Here is an 18,286-nt window from a genome sequence, read left to right as displayed (position 1 = left end):
TGAGTCACTTCATACTTCTAATTCTAAAATCCTGAGAATTCTTTTTTTTTTTGCACATTACAGTGCAATCATGAGTTAAAATGGATGCAAATTGGCTTTCACCCATTGTATCAACCGTTGTCCAATATTCAACATGTGATGGCATTGACCAAATGCCAAACTCCTCAAACAGGACTACAATATTGAGTATATCTAAAACATAAATACAAGGTGTGTTATTTTCAAGGGCCAGATTCAATATTATGCGCATACCTCTGCATGCCCTCGGAATTAAAGCCTGCATCATTTCTGAGGCGCCGCTGAGTTTGAACTGAAAGCTCAGCGTGACTGATCAGTAGAATGGTGAAATAAACCAACACGACAAACTACAAGAACGGTGCATGAATAAGTTAACAACGGTCAGGCTCCCCCGTTGTACAGTGGTTATCGCGTTTTCCTCAAAGTGCAGAGATATAGGGTTCGATTCCGGCTCAGGCCTTCCTGTGTGGAGTTTGCATGTTCTCCCCGGGCCTGCGTGGCTTTTCTCCGGGTGCTCTGGTTTCCTCCCACATTCCAAAAACTTGCATGGCAGGTTAATGGAACACTCTAAATTGTCTCTGGGTGTGAGTGTGAGCATGGATGGTTATTTGTCTGTGTGTACCCTGTGATTGGCTGGCAACCAGTTCAGGGTGTACAACTTGCTCAAGTAAAAAAAACAAAAAAACAAAAAGAAACAAGAAAAGCTCTTTTCTTTCGATCCTTATTTGTGACGGGGGAGCTGAAGCCTATCCCAGCTGACTTCAGGCGGAAGGCGGACTACACCTTGAACTGGTTGCCACCCAGTCGCAGGGCACATATAGAGCCCAAACAAGCATTCACACCTTCATTCACACCGTCACAGGATGGGAACCGGTCTCACGCTGCTCGCAAGTCAAACACTCAAAAATGGAGTAAACATTGTTTATTTGAAATTTTATGGTTTTGTTATGAATGCAGCGCATGATTTACGTTTGCTATTTTTCCCATAATGCCATGGGATATGGGCATGAGTCTGAATGGTTAAAAAATGCATTGCAGACGTAATAATAAAAGCATACGTAATCATGTCTGCTTGTTTTAATTTTATTTTCGGACCCAGCTGGAGTGAAGGGCGTTTCCCTCCAGCACCTGTTCCTTGTTTCCAATCAAGCCTTACTGAGGGACTGCCAAGCTGCCTCGTCATTGATTATTGATGATGTTTGCCGCTCATAAGTCGACGGATCACATGGCATTGAGTAACTGCCTTTCATGATGCATTTACTTCTCCCCACCTTTTTCCCCGCCAGTTGGTTCTTCCAACTGTTTCCCAGAGGTGGGACATGTCAGGCGCCACACACCTGGGAGTCATTGTAGTTACCTCACAGCCAAATGCCTGGATAAGACGACAAGATTTTGGCCCAATCTTTCATCACAACTGATTGTTCGGATCGGGCCTGATATATTTTATCAGGAACGACAAATCTTGCAGTGTGACATCATTTGAGATCAGCGATTTGTCATCAGGGAAGCCCTATGATGCTAAAATGATAAGCAGGTTTGATTTTTGGGGGAGGGGGGTGGATAGATAGCGGGGAGCACGGTTTATGACTGGTTAGCATGTCTGCCTCACAGTGCAGAGGTGCAGGGTTCGATTCCGGCTTCGGTCTTCCTCTGTGGAGTTTGCATCTTCCCACCGTGCCTTTGTGGATTTTGTCCGGGTACTCCGGTTTCTTCCCACTTTCCAAAGACATGCATGGCAGGTTAATGGAACACTCTAAATTGTCCTTAGGTGTGGGTGTGAGCATGGATGGTTATTTGTCTGTGTGTACCCTGTGATTGGCTGGCAACCAGTTCAGGGTGTACAACTTGCTCAAGTAAAAAAAACAAAAAAACAAAAAGAAACAAGAAAAGCTCTTTTCTTTCGATCCTTATTTGGTTTTGTAGACCTCTCGATACTCTCATAGTCGCTCTCATTATTCATAGATTCTAGTTTGTAAGTATCTTTGTTTATCTTATTGCTCTTGATCTTTGGCTTTCACATTATTGGCTTCTTGACATTTGGTTTGTTTATTCTTGGTGTTCCCTCGTACTTCGCCTTTTGCAAGCGCTTTTGTTTATGCATTGTTTTCTTCTGGCTCCTTGTGACCAGCGATTTCTGTCTGTACTTTGTCGGTGCGCTTTTCTGTAAATTTATCGCACTTAGTCTGAGCCCGCATTTCTGGAATCCATAAACATTGTTCGGTTCGGTCCAGAACCTGACACAAAGGAACAAATTACTTAATGTTTGAATAATTAACAGTGTCAGATGGTTATTAAGAAACTAGATGGGACAAAGGATATAACAGCATTCGACACTCCCTCAACTATAATCCTCTAATTCAAGTATTTTACAAGGCCAAGGAGCAGCTGCACTTCTTCAATTTAAGGCTCTTGAGTACACTCCGAGTGCCAGGATTGCACTCCGTCGGCTGCACTGTTTAATACGACTTCCCCATTTGATTTACTGAGATGTATTTTGCGGCAAGAGGTATAATGTGACAAAACACGGCCATATAACCCCAGGATATTCAACAATGTTTAGTGCTGAAACCCATTTAACTGGAGGATTGACAAATATACTGCTTCACTCCCTTCTTATGTACAGAATTTCAATAAAGTGGACCAGTAAATCACAACTAAAGTTTAACTGCTCTATTTCTGTGAGGGCATCTGTATGAAAGGGATATGTTTATGTGTCTGGCACGAATTCACTGTATATTTATTTCTGAGGAACAAAGATTTGACGTGGCAATGACCATGAAGTGTGGTTTAAACTGGGTTTAGGGATGGTTAAGGTTACGGTATGTTAGAGAGCTAGAAAATGACGTTTTTGCAAAGCCAATAACCAGGGAAAAGGTAAACCAAATTGCCGATTCACAGTGTACCGTTTGAAACCAAACTACCAGGTACCACACTGTGACCATTTGCACAATATGAGATCAAACACAAGAGTAAAGATTTTGACCTTATAAAGGTGATAAAGCTATTTAGTATTTAACATAATTTGAGGTTTTCACAGAGAGACTATCAGGGCCTCGTAAAAAAAAAGTAACACTCATTTAATAATGACAATCAGGACATTGCTATTTTTGTAAAGTCATACTTTCTGATATATCTGTCACAGTGGTGCAATACACGTGCTATATCTATTCCTATGGTGCGCCTCTGCACGATGCAATACACAATATGGCCAAGCATCAGCACTTACTAGAAACACGCCAAACCAAGTGTGTGCTTGGGGGCACATTGATGGAATGTGAATGTCAGTGGTCTCCTTATTTACTCTTCATATAAAACTCTGAGCAGTAATTAACTGCAGGTATCCTCCCCAGCTAGAGGGTAATTGACTGTTTCAAAGCACCACAACTTCATAATCCATGGCGCGTGTGTGCGGGCGCGCGCATGGCTGCAAGCGCATGTGTGTGTATGACAAAAGTATATAAGGAAATTAAATGCGAGAGCAAAGTGTTTGTGAAAATATTAACTCCTTAACATTCCGCACCGCCCCCGCCTTATACCCGCCCACCCCCTTGCACCCAATAAGGATAAGGGTCAGCAGTGGTAGACAAAGCCACTCAAATGCACCAGATGTCTTTATGAGAGCATTAACATTCAGATGTATTCATTAGCAGTAAGTGCAGGAAGATGGACCATGCGGAGACGTGGTGCTAAGCATCAAAATATGCATCATTAATTTTAATGAGTGAGCAGAATTGGTCTCGCATGGGCAGAGGCAACGTTGGAACTGGTCGCCGATACACTGGCAGCCAGAAACTTCCCAAAATATAGTTCTGGGAGTTTGCTAATTTACTATACATACGCAGGATAAGCATAGCTTCCTTCGGTGACCGAAGAAATGGGGCAATCTCAATTGTTGGCCAATGAACTTCCGTCATTCGCTAGCGACAGACCCGCAAGTCCATCATCATCGGTCATTATTTCAGTCTGGCCCAGTCCGTCCTGCATTGCTACAAGGGCAAGAATACACAATTTTATTGATTTTGAGACAGTTTGGACCACTTTACACCCCCAAAATAGAAGTTGCTTCTCGTCCCACAAATTCCCCTCATCCAGGTGGACACCAGAAAATCACAACTGTCGGCACTTATTCCGTCACTTTTTCAAAGTGACCGTCAGTCGTCAATCTGCCAGCGAAAACGGGAGTCCATCAGTGACGAATCTTCTGTGGGTACTGATAGACAAGTGTAAATGCCCACCACTGTAAACGGTAAGTGAAAATTGTTTGTCATAAATGGAATCAAATGGCTTTGTGACATGCCAAGATAAAGATTTTGGGGGGGAGGAATTTAGGTTTTATCTCTGATCATCTAACTAGACCCCTGAATACTCTACATTATGATTACAATATTTGAATATTAGTTACTGGCTTAATCTAAATCTTTGCAACACAGGAATGACCAATTCCTTGCTATTGTGTTTAGAGAGCAATTTGCCTGCAATTAGCGGCCAACTATCTGTGGTGAGATGGCTCATGCTAACATGGGGCCATATGTTACCCTCTCACTGGGAACATTAAGTTAACAAGAGGCTAATTAGAATGTTTAAATTTGACTTAATGTGTGCTAATTGATGTTTGTTAATCGTAATGAGCTAGGCTGAGTTAATTGCCACCTCTAAATCCATGTTAACAAGGTTTTGTTTTTTTTATCTCCTGACCGGCTATGTCCCATGTTGTAATTGCAGCAACAGAAACAGCAAGGTGTTGACCGAAGGTGTGACTGCAAGTGCCTCTGAGACATGCAACCCCCATTTGCCCTTCAATACCGAATGCTAATTACTTATTAACACTGTTACAACAGACCACAAAGCTTGGCATTTGCTGTTTATTAATCTGAGCAATTTGTGTAAAACTAATGGCAATCTTTGAAAGAAAGAAACTGCGAATGATACTTGAAACATACACATACAAACACTGGAGAAAAACATTACAGATATAGACTGTAAAAAACAAAACAAAAAAAAACCACAAGTCCTTACAATATGTTATTTCGTTCACTAAAACAAACAAATAAACAAACAACAAAAAAAATATTTTGACAAGAATGGATGTGATATTCTTCCCTTGCCAGCTGTGAAACAACAATATAAACGTGGACCAGACAAAAAAAATAGCAAAAGCAGGAACATTGAACTTGAAATACTATCAGTGAGAATAAATACTATGAGTTAATATTAATTTATAATTCACCAAATGTTTTATTCAGAAGTGAAAGGACTACATTCAAAATATTGAACTCTGCAGTACTAACATTTAATGTTGGTTTAGCTGTCTGTACGTCGTCGCTTGGACAGGTGGAGCCTCTCGGATTTTAAGAACTGTTCAATTTTGGATATCTGGTTTCTGAATGATGACTGTTGCTCTTCTTGAGAGCACAGAGTTTCCGATTCGGAATCGGATCTTGGAGCTGCAGCGGACAATGAAGTTCTGCTTTACATGAAGAGAGAAAACAAAACAAGCTATGACAGAAATGATTTTATGCGGTTAAAAATAGCTTTAAACCAGGGGTGTCAAACTCATTTCACATTATAGGCCACATACGGCCTCGGTAGATGTCAAGTGGGCCGGACCATTAAAATTATACCATACTCTGCTATAAATAACCAAAATAATGTCTTTCCTTTGTTTTGGCCTACAGAAGCACAAGAACATTAGGAAAATGTTGACATTTAAGAAACAGATCTTTTACAAAAGATTTCATGAAGCACCTTAGATTTCCTTAGACAAATGTGCAATTTACTTTTATCTTTCACATATATGCATTGCAACTGATCCCACTGATTGTACAAAGGCACAAAACTTTAACAAGTAATTGGTATTGCAAAATATAGCAATGCACTTTAAGATTAAACGAGATTTATAAAGAAATGAATTTTTAAACCATTTACACGTGCATATAAAATCTAAATTTAATCCCTGCCTACACCTTACAAACTAAGGAGAGTGCTATTAATTTGTAAAGAATAAAGTATTCACATGTCCTTGATAGCATCTGCTGTGTTGGGTCTGTCTCAGTGACAGACTGAGGCTGCTGTTGTCTTTTACTCTGATCAAAACAGTGTGTCACCCTAGCGGATACTCCATGAATTGCACCTTATTAAAAATATTCATTCCGTGTCTTTTATGCATTTTTTTCACTTTTAAATTATCCTGCGGACCTGATCGAACCTCCTTGTGGGCCTGTTCCGGCCCGCGGGCCATATGTTTGACACCCCCTGCTTTAAACCATGTTAATAAGAGCAATTTCAGTCAGATTACATTTGACAGTACAATTGACAATAGCACAATAGGGCTTTTACCATTCATGTTTCGCATTTCTGTTCACACCACCACTATTATATAATTATAAAATCCATGTAGTGTTGCAAAATAACACACAATGAACAAAATAACACAAAATGAACTAGCTAATCAATATATAATCAATGATATGTACACACACACACACACACACACACACACACACGCACACACACACGCACACACACACACACACACACACACACACACATTGATTCGGCACATAAATGAGCTCTCGGAGAGTGCTCGTTTACCTGTGGGTTGAGTAGAAGCAGCCGTGGCTAAAGTCACACTGTGGCAGGGTTTTTTGTTTACTTCAATTGCGTTTCCAGCACACACAAATGCAGTTTAGAACCAATGTCATTAGCCACATGTTGATTTGAATGTAAATTGACTTGTTCACATAAATAGCTCTCCAAGATGAAAATATGTTGTCTTTGCTGGATCAGATGTCAACTTGCTTATTGTGTCAATATACTGTAAATGACATACCCAGAAGGACTCGGCAATGTGCTGGACGAGTATGAGAACGGACAAGAAGGGGCAGACAGTGGAACTCTGCTTTCCTACACACACACACCAGAAAGAGAATCATGAATTCCAATGTGGTAAAAACAAGAGATAATTAATTTAGGCGACTTGAGGAACTGAAACTGATGGACAAAGACTGGGCAGGTAATAATCATTGTTACAATATCCATCTCAAAGAGAAAATTCAGGGCCAGACTAACCTCGTGTGAAGTTCCCACTATTCTGAGTGGACACAGAATGAAGATGACTTTTATTTTACATCACTAGACCAGTTGGTTCCTAACACTTCCAGTGTGTTGCACTTTATCTTCCGTAACAGCCTGCATCTGGATCTTATAAAACCACAGTGATGGTTTGCAATGGTGAAAACAAAAGGGTAACTGGGAGTGTGTGTACCCGTGGAAAAAAAAATACAGACATAGGAGGATAAAGAAAATTGTTGACAACTGTTGGACAGACGATGAAGAGTGGGAAAAAAAGTGAGGATGTAGAGAGACCCGCACAATTGCAAAATGTTCATTTCTATTGTCTGTTAGGTTGTCTTACAGGATGTATCAGGACTGACACATCAGCCAATACACATCTGATTCAGCATTCAACACAACTGTTCCACTGAGTACTTCACATCTTCAATTGTATGCAATGCTTTGGCCAGATGTAGGCTATTGTTATCTGCAGGTCTTCTGACCACAAAAGTTGATCATGTAACGTAAGATCTCATTACATGTCATGATATCGGACTTAGCTCTGGTTTCTGTCTGACTATTTATTGTGCATGTAGCTTTTGATGGTACAGTGACTTAGTGTATTTAATCTCCTCTGTTCAAGTGATTGACCCACCTCTAATGATTCCTCATTATAATGCATTTTACACTTCATGGAAATTTCTAATAACTTTTTTTTCTCTTTTCGCTTCATGCTGTTCAATGTTCCATGTACTCTCAACATGAATGATTCCCAGAGGTGGGAATTTCGTCAGTATCGACAGGATGTCCGTCACTGACCCACTTCGTTTTGCTGGCCGATTGATGACTGACGGAACTTTGAGACACTCAGGGACTAAACGCTGTTCGTCACCTGAGTCACCACTAAAATTTAATCAAAGGTTCAACGACTGTATTTGCAGTTTGAAAATATACAATGAAGATGGTTTAGCTTTAGTAAACTTCTATTTACCTGTCCTACTTCACTTGGACTAATTATATGTGTGGATATAAATATGGATAACTTACATTTGCAGACTGTTAAGAATGTAAAACTGGATAGTTGTGAAAAGGTAAAAACAGTTGACCCTGCAATAGATTTTTTCGACTTCCAAAAATTCCTATGAAAAATTTGTTTCAAATACATAATTGATCGGCATCCCGGAAGGGATTTTTTTGTAACCTTAGTGGGAACGTGTGAACCAATGTTGTGATACTTATTCGACAGAAAAAATATCTGTATGGCAATGTCATCTGGGCCAGCTCACAGCTCGCTTTCAAAACCTACTGCTGCAATTTACCTCTTTTTTAATGTGTAATATGTAATTGAAAACAACGATGAATTGCATTTTAAACATGCTTGAGTAGGGTACAACACTGAGAGGGAGGTGGCTCAATGTCAATTTTGAGTTGCAAGTTGTAGCCTTATGTAGACAACTAAACACTTATATAAAATCAAACTTCTGTAACGAACATCTGTCGCTACTGTTTCTCTCACGCTCTCTCCAAAAACGTTCCGCTCTCCCAACTTATGTTTCCTCCCGAATCCTGCAGATGCAGAGATGCTGGAGGCCTTCAACAGATCGGAGGCGCTGATAATCACCAATGGTTCTAGGAGGAATGAAGTGAGACGCAGCAAGATCAAAACAGTGAGATGCTCTACGACAGACAGATGTACACAACCAATGTGAAATATCTCTTAATCACACAACAGCCAAATGCTTTTCACAGTCATCACCTTTACTGTGCTGGCTCTTAAACGTGCAGGGAGACTGTGTGAGGAGCCCACAAGAAAAAGCACTTTGTTCGGATACAGGGGAGCTCTGAAAAAACACAAAAGTTGATTGTTAATGCGAACAAAATCAAACCTCTATATCGCACAGAAAAATTCATGTATGGCCAATTGTTACCTAGTCAATTATTTTATTGTTGACTTCAGCCTTCAAGTAAAGTGGTCACAGATGGAGATGACACGAGAATGAAAAAAACTTGATTAAAATAATTCATCATTTTATTGTACTTAACGGTCACATTCAACTTTGCTTTTTTTTTTTTTTTTTACTTTCACTGTGTATAGTGGGGATGGAAATGCTGCTGATCTCAATTCTGGACATTGTAAATCGGTCGGAAGAACACTTCAAAAGACTTCCTCAATTCAGCCAATACACCTTCCCGTTGGGAAGCAGTGTCTGGGATCCCTGCGGCGGCCTCCCCTTTATCTGGGGGTCACCGAGGTGGATGAGATCCACCCATAGTTCCTGTGTGTACATCAGAAACAAAACCTCTGGATTGTTACACCGGGATGGTAGTCCCCCTTTTTTAACATAAATGAACAGGTCTACTTAAATACATTTTCATACATTAGGCACACCGGATTATTTGGCACATTCATTCATTCATTTTCTGATCCGCGGGGGTTGCTGGAGCCTGTCCCAGCTGTCTTCGGGCAGTAGGCGGGGGACACCCTGAACTGGTTGCCAGCCAATCGCAGGGCACACATAGCCGAACAACCATCCGCGCTCACACTCACACCGAGGGACAATTTAGAGTGTTCAATCAGCCTGCCATGCATGTTTTTGGAATGTGGGAGGAAACCAGAGTACCCGGAAAAAACCCACGCAGGCCCGGGGAGAACATGCAAACTCCACACAGGGAGGCCAGAGCTGGAATTGAACCCGGTACCTCTGCACTGTGAGGTCAACGCGCTAACCACTGGACCACCGGGCCGCCCACACAGATCAAATAATTTATTCTAATTGTACCGTACCGTTTGATAGATTTCGCGCAATTATGCTTGATTCAGACCAGGCACAAAATATTGGGTAGTGCCGCGTCTCACTTGCTTTTGTTCCCCATGCAACTACACAGGGGTTGCTTCGAGCGTAGAAGAGAATGGCAACTTCTGATAGACGAAAAAAAGTTTGAACATCGCTCTTCAATCTTGTGACCGGTGGTTGTGTTATTACTTGGCTAATGCCAAATGTTATCTTATTTGACAGTTCAAACACTGTAGACAAGTCAACGCACTAACCATTATCCAACCTTTTTTGCCCGTCCCATCAGCTATCGGAAGCTTACTGTGTTGAGAACGTGAATGTGGAAGTAAATAAGAAGCAATTTAACTTTACTGGAAACGCACTGACAGAAATGCTGTTCGGATTAGAAAGTGCAATCTTCAATTTTTGAGAAAATGTAAGGATTTAAAGTGATGCTTGTGGTCCAAAAAATACCATAATTATTGTCAGTTTACGATCTCCACATATCTGCTGTTAGGCTAACTGCAGATGCCTTTGACACAGAGGGTCCTATTTTTATGCCAAGCCCAAGTGCAGAGCATAGCGCAGTCTAACTTAAGTTGTTTTATTTGATATTTTGCTCGACTTTGCAGAGGTAGAATTGGACGTAAAGGACCATTTGCGCCGTTGTGGGTTAAAAGAAGTCTTTTCCCGGACAATCCTAGTTGCATCCCTCATTTGCATCAAAATCAGGGCAGTTGGAGGCCCAGTACGGTCAAGTACGCCTTGCTTGACATTCCAGAGACAGAAATAGACTGCTGGGGTCTGTGCATCACATTGGCAGATAAACTGCAATATCTTCCCTTGCAGATGATGCATCTCATAACGTTCCAAGTAAAAAGATCAATGATGATTGATTAATTCAAAGAGATCCATCCATCCATTTTCTGAAGTGTTTATCCTCGCTATGGTCGTAGAGATACTGGTGCATCTCCCAGCTGTCCTTATGGCGAGATTAGGGTCACCCTGAACTGCTGGCCAGCCAATTGCAGGGCACAAATAGACAAAAAAAAAAAAAAACGTCCACAACCACATTCACACCAATGGACAAGTGTAAAACTCAAGGCCCTGGGGCCAGATGAGGCCCGCCAAGTCATTTTATGTGGCCCACGAAAGCAAATCAAGCATGTCAACTTCCATGATGCTTGAATGAATGAATCTGAACCAAAATTTCAAATTGTCATATGTAACAAATAATAACATTGCGATATTGCAAACTTCAACAATAGTTAACTCATTCACTCCCAAAGACGTTTTTAAACGTCTTTTCAGACTTGGTCCAGATTTGGCTGGTACTGAATGAGTTAAGCAAACTATTATTCTTGACTTCTGATTTCAAAACTTGTTATCTAGCAATTTGTTTTGTACTGTATACGCAATATGTGGAGGTGATTAAACATTTACCGGTATATGGTTTCACAGTTATAATGGCCCTAGGAAACTATAAATACAATGTGGCCCGCAACAAAAATTAGTTTGACACCCCTGATTTAGAGCGTTCAGTCAACCTTACCATGAATGCTTCTGGAATGTGGGAGGAAACCGGAGTACCCGGAGAAAGCCCATGCAGGCATGGGGGGAACATGCAAACTTCACGGGAATGCACAGAGCCAAGACCTCAGAGCTCTGAGGCGAACGTGGTCACCAGTTTGTCACCGTGCCACCAATTTAAGAAGATAAAACTCTCGAGTAAAAAAAAAAAAAAAAAAGGCACGTGTTTATTTTAGCGTTTTTTGTTCTGTTAGTGAATTTTGGGTGGCCCGACACAGTCAGAAGTGGTATCAGGTCACGGTTCAAGTAGAACCCTGCTCTGGTCCCCCTTCTTAATCTCCCTTAAGACTTCATGAAGTAACACAAATCAATATATTTTTAGCTATTCAATGAAGACTACCTGAATATTTGGCTGCAGGTTGGAGTCAGAGGGAGTCGCCGATAGAACCGTCTGTTTCAGTGCACCACCCCAGTCAAATGATGGCCTATAAGTCTTCAAAATGGGCAAAGAAGACTGCTTCATAACAGCAAGCGTTTCTTTTACAACAGGCTGCTTTTGGCATTTCGATGTGTCAAACTCAGGTGATTCAACATTACCACTTTTTGGTTGATCAGAGACTAACAAGACACTTTTAGAGCTCTTTGAATCCTCTGCAATGTCGGGGTTGGAAATGGAAATATTCAAATCCCCATAACAAATGACAGGTTCTGCCTGAGAGGTCATCCCACAGACTTCCTTGGATGCATCACTTTCAAAAACCTCCAATGGTCCATTCGCAGGCTCAGATGTATTCATATTAAGACATCCAACCTTGGTGTCAACAATGGTTTTCTTGACCTCCTCATTTGTATCTTCACCCTTCATTTCATCCGTGGGAGTAACATTGCTGGTGATATTAACAGATTGTGTCATTGTCTGATTTTTCACTGACTGACTCAGAAGGTCAGAAAAGTTAGTTTGAACATTATCTGTTGATTTATCTAATTTCGTCACTTCTGTGGTATTCTCAACCACTGGATAAGTTGCTGTTGGTGAGGACTTGACTGTCTCTGAATTGGTTTGGACCTCAACCTGACATGAGTGTTGAGCCACTTGCGCAATAGCGTTGTAATTGAAACTTTGGTCTGGAGGACCGCTGATGTTGTGAAGTAGCTGCCCTTCTCTCATGTTAACAGGACTGCGGTCTGCAACCTTCTTTGTGTCCTTTTGATCGCAGTCTGTCACGCAGACGGTGCCTATTTTCTCACTGAGGTCCACTAAGTCAGTGTCCGGTGGGATATTGCTCTTTATATGACAAGTCATCCTGACCTCCTGCTCTGTTTCGGTTTTTCCTTTGTCTTTCTCTCCATCCCTGAACTCTGCTGTTGTTTCTGTTTTGGACTTGTGTGCACCCGCTTCACCGTATTCTTGAATGTGTCCACGATCTGCTGTTTGGGAAATAAGAATCTCTTTCTCCTCTCCAGAACATCTCTCTTCCAGGACATCGTGAGCAATCCCCAGATGACTTTCATTCGTGTGCCCTCCATCACTATTGTTCCTTGCCTCCGTCACTTTGTCCATCCCACAACAGTCTTCTCGACTTGGGCTTGTGCTCCCATGATCTCTCTTTCTGTCGTTGGTCAGTATGTAATTGCTTGATTTGTTGTCTGAGTTTGATATGTTTATTCCATTCACGAAGCTTTCACTGACAGCCAACTCATTTGCAGACTGATGAGAAGCCTGATCTGACCCTTCATTAGAGAGCTTTTCATTTGTGTTAGAGCTGCGCGTGGGTTTATTCAAAAGGGTATCATCACTGTCCATTGTCTGTGAGAGCACCAGAAGCGTTTTGGGTGAACTAATTGAAAAGGGCTCCTCAAGTTGAACTTGTAGCTGAGTTTCAGACTGCCCGGGGAGCATTGGTGTTCCTTGTCCTAGAAGAACACATTGCGTAAGTACCAAAAAAAAACAAAAAAAAAAACATGACTTCAAGTTGGACTGAAACTGCACATATAAAAATATGGCCTGTAAGAATTAAAAAAAAAAAGACAAAATGCTTCTGTATTTTATCTGTTTATTTCTAGCATGTCCCGATCCTACCTAAAATGCTACGCAGTACTAAATTCTTGAAAAAGAACAAATAATAAAGCATGCTCAACTCCCTGTTTATATTATGTTGGCTGACCTCCCATTTCACCATCCAGTTTAGTCTTAGCACTCGTATCTTCCAGACAGTCCAGGATTTTGCTCTGAGAAACGGCTGTGTTCTGAAGGCTGCCAAAGACAGACAGTGTGAAGCTGGACTTGGGTTCATCAGAAGGTCTCCCTCCGGGTCCCTCTGCTAGACTGGGGAACATCTGAGTAGAAAGACAGACATGTTTCAAGAGAAAAAAAAAATTATCCACAAACTTAAAATCCAACAATGCTTCTTGATCAACCTTGATTAACCCAGCAGCAGTTGTGCACTTGGAGGCTGCTACTTAGTTTCATTGTGTTAAGGTTTCATGCCATCACAATATTTTTCCCTCCACTATTTTATGCAAAATACAGGTCAAATTGAGTCTGTGACATGGTATCTATGTCATGTACATCTATGCAATTGGTCATTTTCATGCAATAGTCTTAGAACGGAAAAGGCTTGCAAAATGAGCGAATTCGAGGTTGGCGTCACTGGGACATAGATTTGTGACTGCCCACTTCATGGTTGCTAAACGCCCATTGAACTCATGAAAAATGGCTTAAAGTGACAACGCACCTCCCAAAACAGAAAGCAAAAAGTTTGCATCAGCTGCCAACCGAAAAAGAGTTGAGGAATAAACTCTTTCAGTTTATTCTGGGAGAAATTCCGAGGCATCACAGAACCAAAATTGTGCTGTTTTCAGGCACATTACGTGGAGAATGCAGATATGCCAAACCCAATCATGATCCCTCAAGACCATTCTAAATATTTTTGTCAGGAACATTTTATGTCAGGAACATTTGCGTATTTGCCAAAACAACAAAAATGCGTACAATGTTCAGTTATTCATTATATTTTCTTTCTTTATGTAGTTTCAGGTGACAAAATACTGATATTTGCCTTTTTTTTTTTTTATTTGACTTACAATTGTATTCAAAACAATGTCTTGGTACTATACTGATAAATATGCAACAATGTGGAAATAGCTTTATTTACAGAGCGACACATTACAAGAAATATCAGACTGTATAGTCGTTTAGCAAAGCTGAACTGATTAAAAAAACAAGTTCAATATATGATGGAATTTTGAGAACATTTATTGTGCACATCTCAAAAGTCAAAATTAAAATACAGCACGATTGTGCAAACAAAGAAATAACAGCACTGCCACTGCAAATATTTAATATACGATATATTAATACACTTTTAATCTGAGCGACAACGCCTCTTTGCCGACATTTGCGGTACCGTATTAGTTCATTTCCAATTTTTGGATTTTAATTTGTGGGACTGAGCGTTCTAGAGTATTTTCTCTCCAGACACTTATTAATTTTCTGTTCATAGTTGGTTACTCTCTGTTGTAACGAATGCAGTTCCAAAAAGACTTGAGTGAAAATCATCAATAATTTATTTTGGTGTTTCATGACTACATTTTATGATAATTTACAGCCGGTTCAGTGTGGTTTAGCCTGAGCATACCTTTCCCTGTAAATTTTTACTCGTCCTGCGTTTGTGTGAAATATTGAGAAAACAATTGCAATTGTTCTAACAATATTCCAAACATTAATATTTTCTCAATGATAGTTTTGATTTTCCATATCAATTTACGAAATCAAATTCCATACTTCTCCATACATATAGGAAACCTGTTGTTAGTGTGTTGGAGGGTTAGCTGCTTTTGATACCTCACTTTATTGCATTACCCAAAAAAAAAAAAAAAATGCATTCAGGTCAGGCTCTCTGTTGGGTGTCATTAATGCAAATACAAAAATTCAAGATACCGGTAAATCTCATGCATACCTCCAAATTCCTTGTTTTCTGCACTTTGACCTGTGTAGACAGTTGATTGTATTTCTGTTGGAGGTCATCATGCACCTCTTTCAGTGCTTGAAAATGTTGCTGTTCACTCTACATGTGAAAGAGAAACATTTTCTTTTGATTACCAAACTATTATCACCCATAAGTTTTCCTTTTAAATGACACAAAATGTGATTCTTTGACTTTGACTAACAATAAATTGATCTCTTTCCTTTTTGTCCAAATTGGTCTGGTCGTGTATCTCACCATCAATTGAGCAACTTTTTCTTCCATTATCTTGCTTCTCTCTTGCATCTCTGCATGATCCAGTTTGAGGGCCTGTAGTAAAATCACTCACCTCAACACCAATACAATAAATAATGTTTATATAACAAGAACACACATATACCGTTTATATATATACATACATATATATATATATACAGAAATGTGCAGTGCTGGGAACAGCAAGGATACTGCGCAGAACCCTCAAGCTTCCTGGCCTCTGGTTGAGGACCCGAGCTGAATGAGGGATGGACACCACCCGAGGGGTGAGACGAGGATTTTTTTATATATATATATATATATATATATATATAAACTTAAATATAACAGGAATGCCTTAAACTGAAAGGACATTTTTCTTACAAATTAATTTCTGCCATTTTAACAGAGGTGGGCAATTAAAAAAAAATTGCCATCCCGTCAATACATCATTTTTTCAAGCCAAAACAAACTGTAATCATCAGTCGGTCATGTTATTTTAACCGCGCTTCAGTTAGTAAATTTCAGCAGTCCACCTATAATCAGTCAGTCATATGGTGGATGCCCAAAGAGTTTTACACGCGCGCACACAGACGCACGCGCGCGCGCGCGCACACACACACACACACACACACACACACACACACACACACACATCTGATATTTGGTAGAACAAATCTGAATTGATCTGCAGTGTGAAGATAGCCTAACTGTGAGAATTGGCGGGCTACACCAAGCATTGGAATTTTCGGAGATGTACGCAGCTTGGCAGTTGGAAAAGAGGGTTTTTGGTCCATTGTGGCCATGAAAACAGCCGACTTGCTCAGATGCAATCAAAGAGGCTCCTCTCATTCCCTTTAAAATTGGTGCATGAGAGGCACACAGTTCTTGAGATAGTGAAAGCAGAAACTGATTTAATGGAGTCCATGTAGAAGTTTGAGACGTGCAAAATACTGTACATTTATGAGGTGTAACAGTGACACTCTTGATACGCTCTGCATGTCGCAGAGACCTCTGCCAAACATGCTAAATGTGGCTTTCACAACTTTTTATGCTCGAGCGCACCTGCACTGTTTACGAATATCGAGCCCTCGTGACAATGACTCGGTCATATTCACACTTTGGGGCAATTTTGAGTCTTCAATTAGTCTAAAATAGGTGTGTATAAGACTTTGGGAAGACGAGGAGCTATGAAAAAGCCATGCAAGCACAGGTAGAACATGCTATTGTAACATCACAGATTTGAAATTCAAACTCACAACCTTCTTGCTGGGAGGTAGCTGTGCTTTCTATGCTGTCTCAAATTCAATGATTAGGTCATTTATAAGAGAATCCACATGGGGGAATACATACTATTATTAGCCATCCTCAATATGAATGAATGCTTTTCATTTCAAGTCATAAATGAGAAAAACGCCTCAATGTAAAAATAATTAAAGTGATGTAAGCAATGTAAAAGTACAGTTGTTGTCATGTACAGTAAATACTCCTCCACAAATTTTGACCTTGTACTGCTCCTCTTGTGTCTGCAGCTGCAGCTCTTGTCTGTTCACAGCCAATGTCTGGTTCAAAAAGAGTTGCTGAGTGTGCTGCAGGGACATCATCACCTCCTTGACAGTCACACATACAAAATCAACACACTGTATATCTAGTCAAGCTTTGGAGCAGATATACATCATTTTTTACTTCGCAAAATTGTTAAAAACAAACGGACCAAGTGTTTGTTAATGGAAATTATGAAAGTTTGACACACTGCACAGTAAGTGTTTTCACAGTTAGTCAAATCACTCACTTGCTTCTCTGAACGCACAGCTGCATACTCTTCCCGTAGCCTCTTGTTTATTTCCTTTTCCTAAACATATGAACATAAGTTAATAACCAGTTGAAGACCTTGCCTTTTTCCATTTACTTTGTGTCACACGTACTGAATGACAAACGTGTGTATGAAGTTTCAATTCAATTAGTAGATTATTGAGAGTTACCATGCTCAGCTTGTAACTCAGCTGATTTAGATGCTGCTCTTTGTGTGTCACTAAGTTGTCGGTTTCATGTCGGACTGACGACAACTTTGTTTTGATCACTTTGGTGTTGACCTCCTCCAACTCCTGAAACCGATTGGTTGAAATTATCTTCCAGCCAAATTAAGGAGATGATGATTTTGCAATGGCTCAGATGCCATCTATGTTGGAACCAGTTGACCATTTGGAGGTATACCTTCATTAGTGTTTGAATGGTTGCTTCATGTTTTTCATTTGTAGCCGTTAGTTTCTTATTTCTTTTCATGGCTTCTTCAACTGTCACAAACACATGCGCGAGAACACACACACACACACACACACACACACACACACACACACACACGCACACACACACACACACACACGATTGGTGTGAGCAGGACAGACTTGTGGTATCTATGCACTGGATGTTTTGTCCTGATTCATAAAATTTTACACAAATGCTCACTTTCAAGCATGATGGTGTACTGAGAGATCTCATCTCCACAGTATTTTTGTCAGCATTTCTTCAATGACTAACAAGCTACTTACTACTACTACTTAAAAAAAAAACATAATTGGAGAAGATGAGGATCTTTTGTTTTGCTGTTTAAATTGGTTATTATTCAATAAAAAGCCTGAACATTGTTTCCAGGATCTTGTTAACCTCACAAATAAAGCAAAGATTTCACAT

The 18,286-nt window shown here is 40.3% G+C and overlaps 1 protein-coding gene across 3 annotated transcripts; it reads right to left on the bottom strand.

Moving 5' to 3' along the window:
• Positions 1-4,973: 4,973 nt before the first annotated feature.
• Positions 4,974-17,838, bottom strand: ccdc73 (coiled-coil domain containing 73). 3 transcript variants are annotated; one of them, XM_019876878.1, is made up of 12 exons: positions 17,810-17,838; positions 17,578-17,700; positions 17,388-17,447; positions 17,101-17,205; positions 15,599-15,670; positions 15,335-15,442; positions 13,541-13,712; positions 11,776-13,289; positions 8,828-8,912; positions 8,564-8,700; positions 6,848-6,921; positions 4,974-5,485 (listed from the first exon to the last, which is right to left on the bottom strand). In XM_019876878.1, the coding sequence occupies exons 1-12, from the start codon at positions 17,813-17,815 to the stop codon at positions 5,320-5,322; spliced, it is 2,622 nt and encodes an 873-aa protein (XP_019732437.1). In that variant the 5' UTR covers positions 17,816-17,838; the 3' UTR covers positions 4,974-5,319. The 3 variants fall into 3 exon arrangements, with proteins under 3 accessions (XP_019732437.1, XP_019732438.1, XP_019732439.1); XM_019876879.1 differs by having other exon boundaries at positions 4,974-5,482; XM_019876880.1 differs by having other exon boundaries at positions 8,588-8,700.
• Between the last annotated feature and the right edge of the window lie 448 nt (positions 17,839-18,286).

This window comes from Hippocampus comes, unplaced genomic scaffold (assembly GCF_001891065.2).
Source record: "Hippocampus comes isolate QL1 unplaced genomic scaffold, H_comes_QL1_v1.1 scaffold110, whole genome shotgun sequence".
In the NCBI taxonomy this organism is placed as follows: Eukaryota; Metazoa; Chordata; class Actinopteri; order Syngnathiformes; family Syngnathidae; genus Hippocampus; species Hippocampus comes.
This window is presented reverse-complemented; position numbering and strand designations above follow the sequence as displayed.

Bases quoted from the DNA above. Each gene is read 5' to 3' on its own strand.
- ccdc73 (XM_019876878.1), bottom strand. The intron at 13,713-15,334 runs GTATGCATGAGA...CTTTCTACTCAG, and splicing joins AGAAAACAAGGAATTTGGAG to ATGTTCCCCAGTCTAGCAGA. The intron at 5,486-6,847 runs GTATGTCATTTA...CTTCATGTAAAG, and splicing joins ACATTGCCGAGTCCTTCTGG to CAGAACTTCATTGTCCGCTG.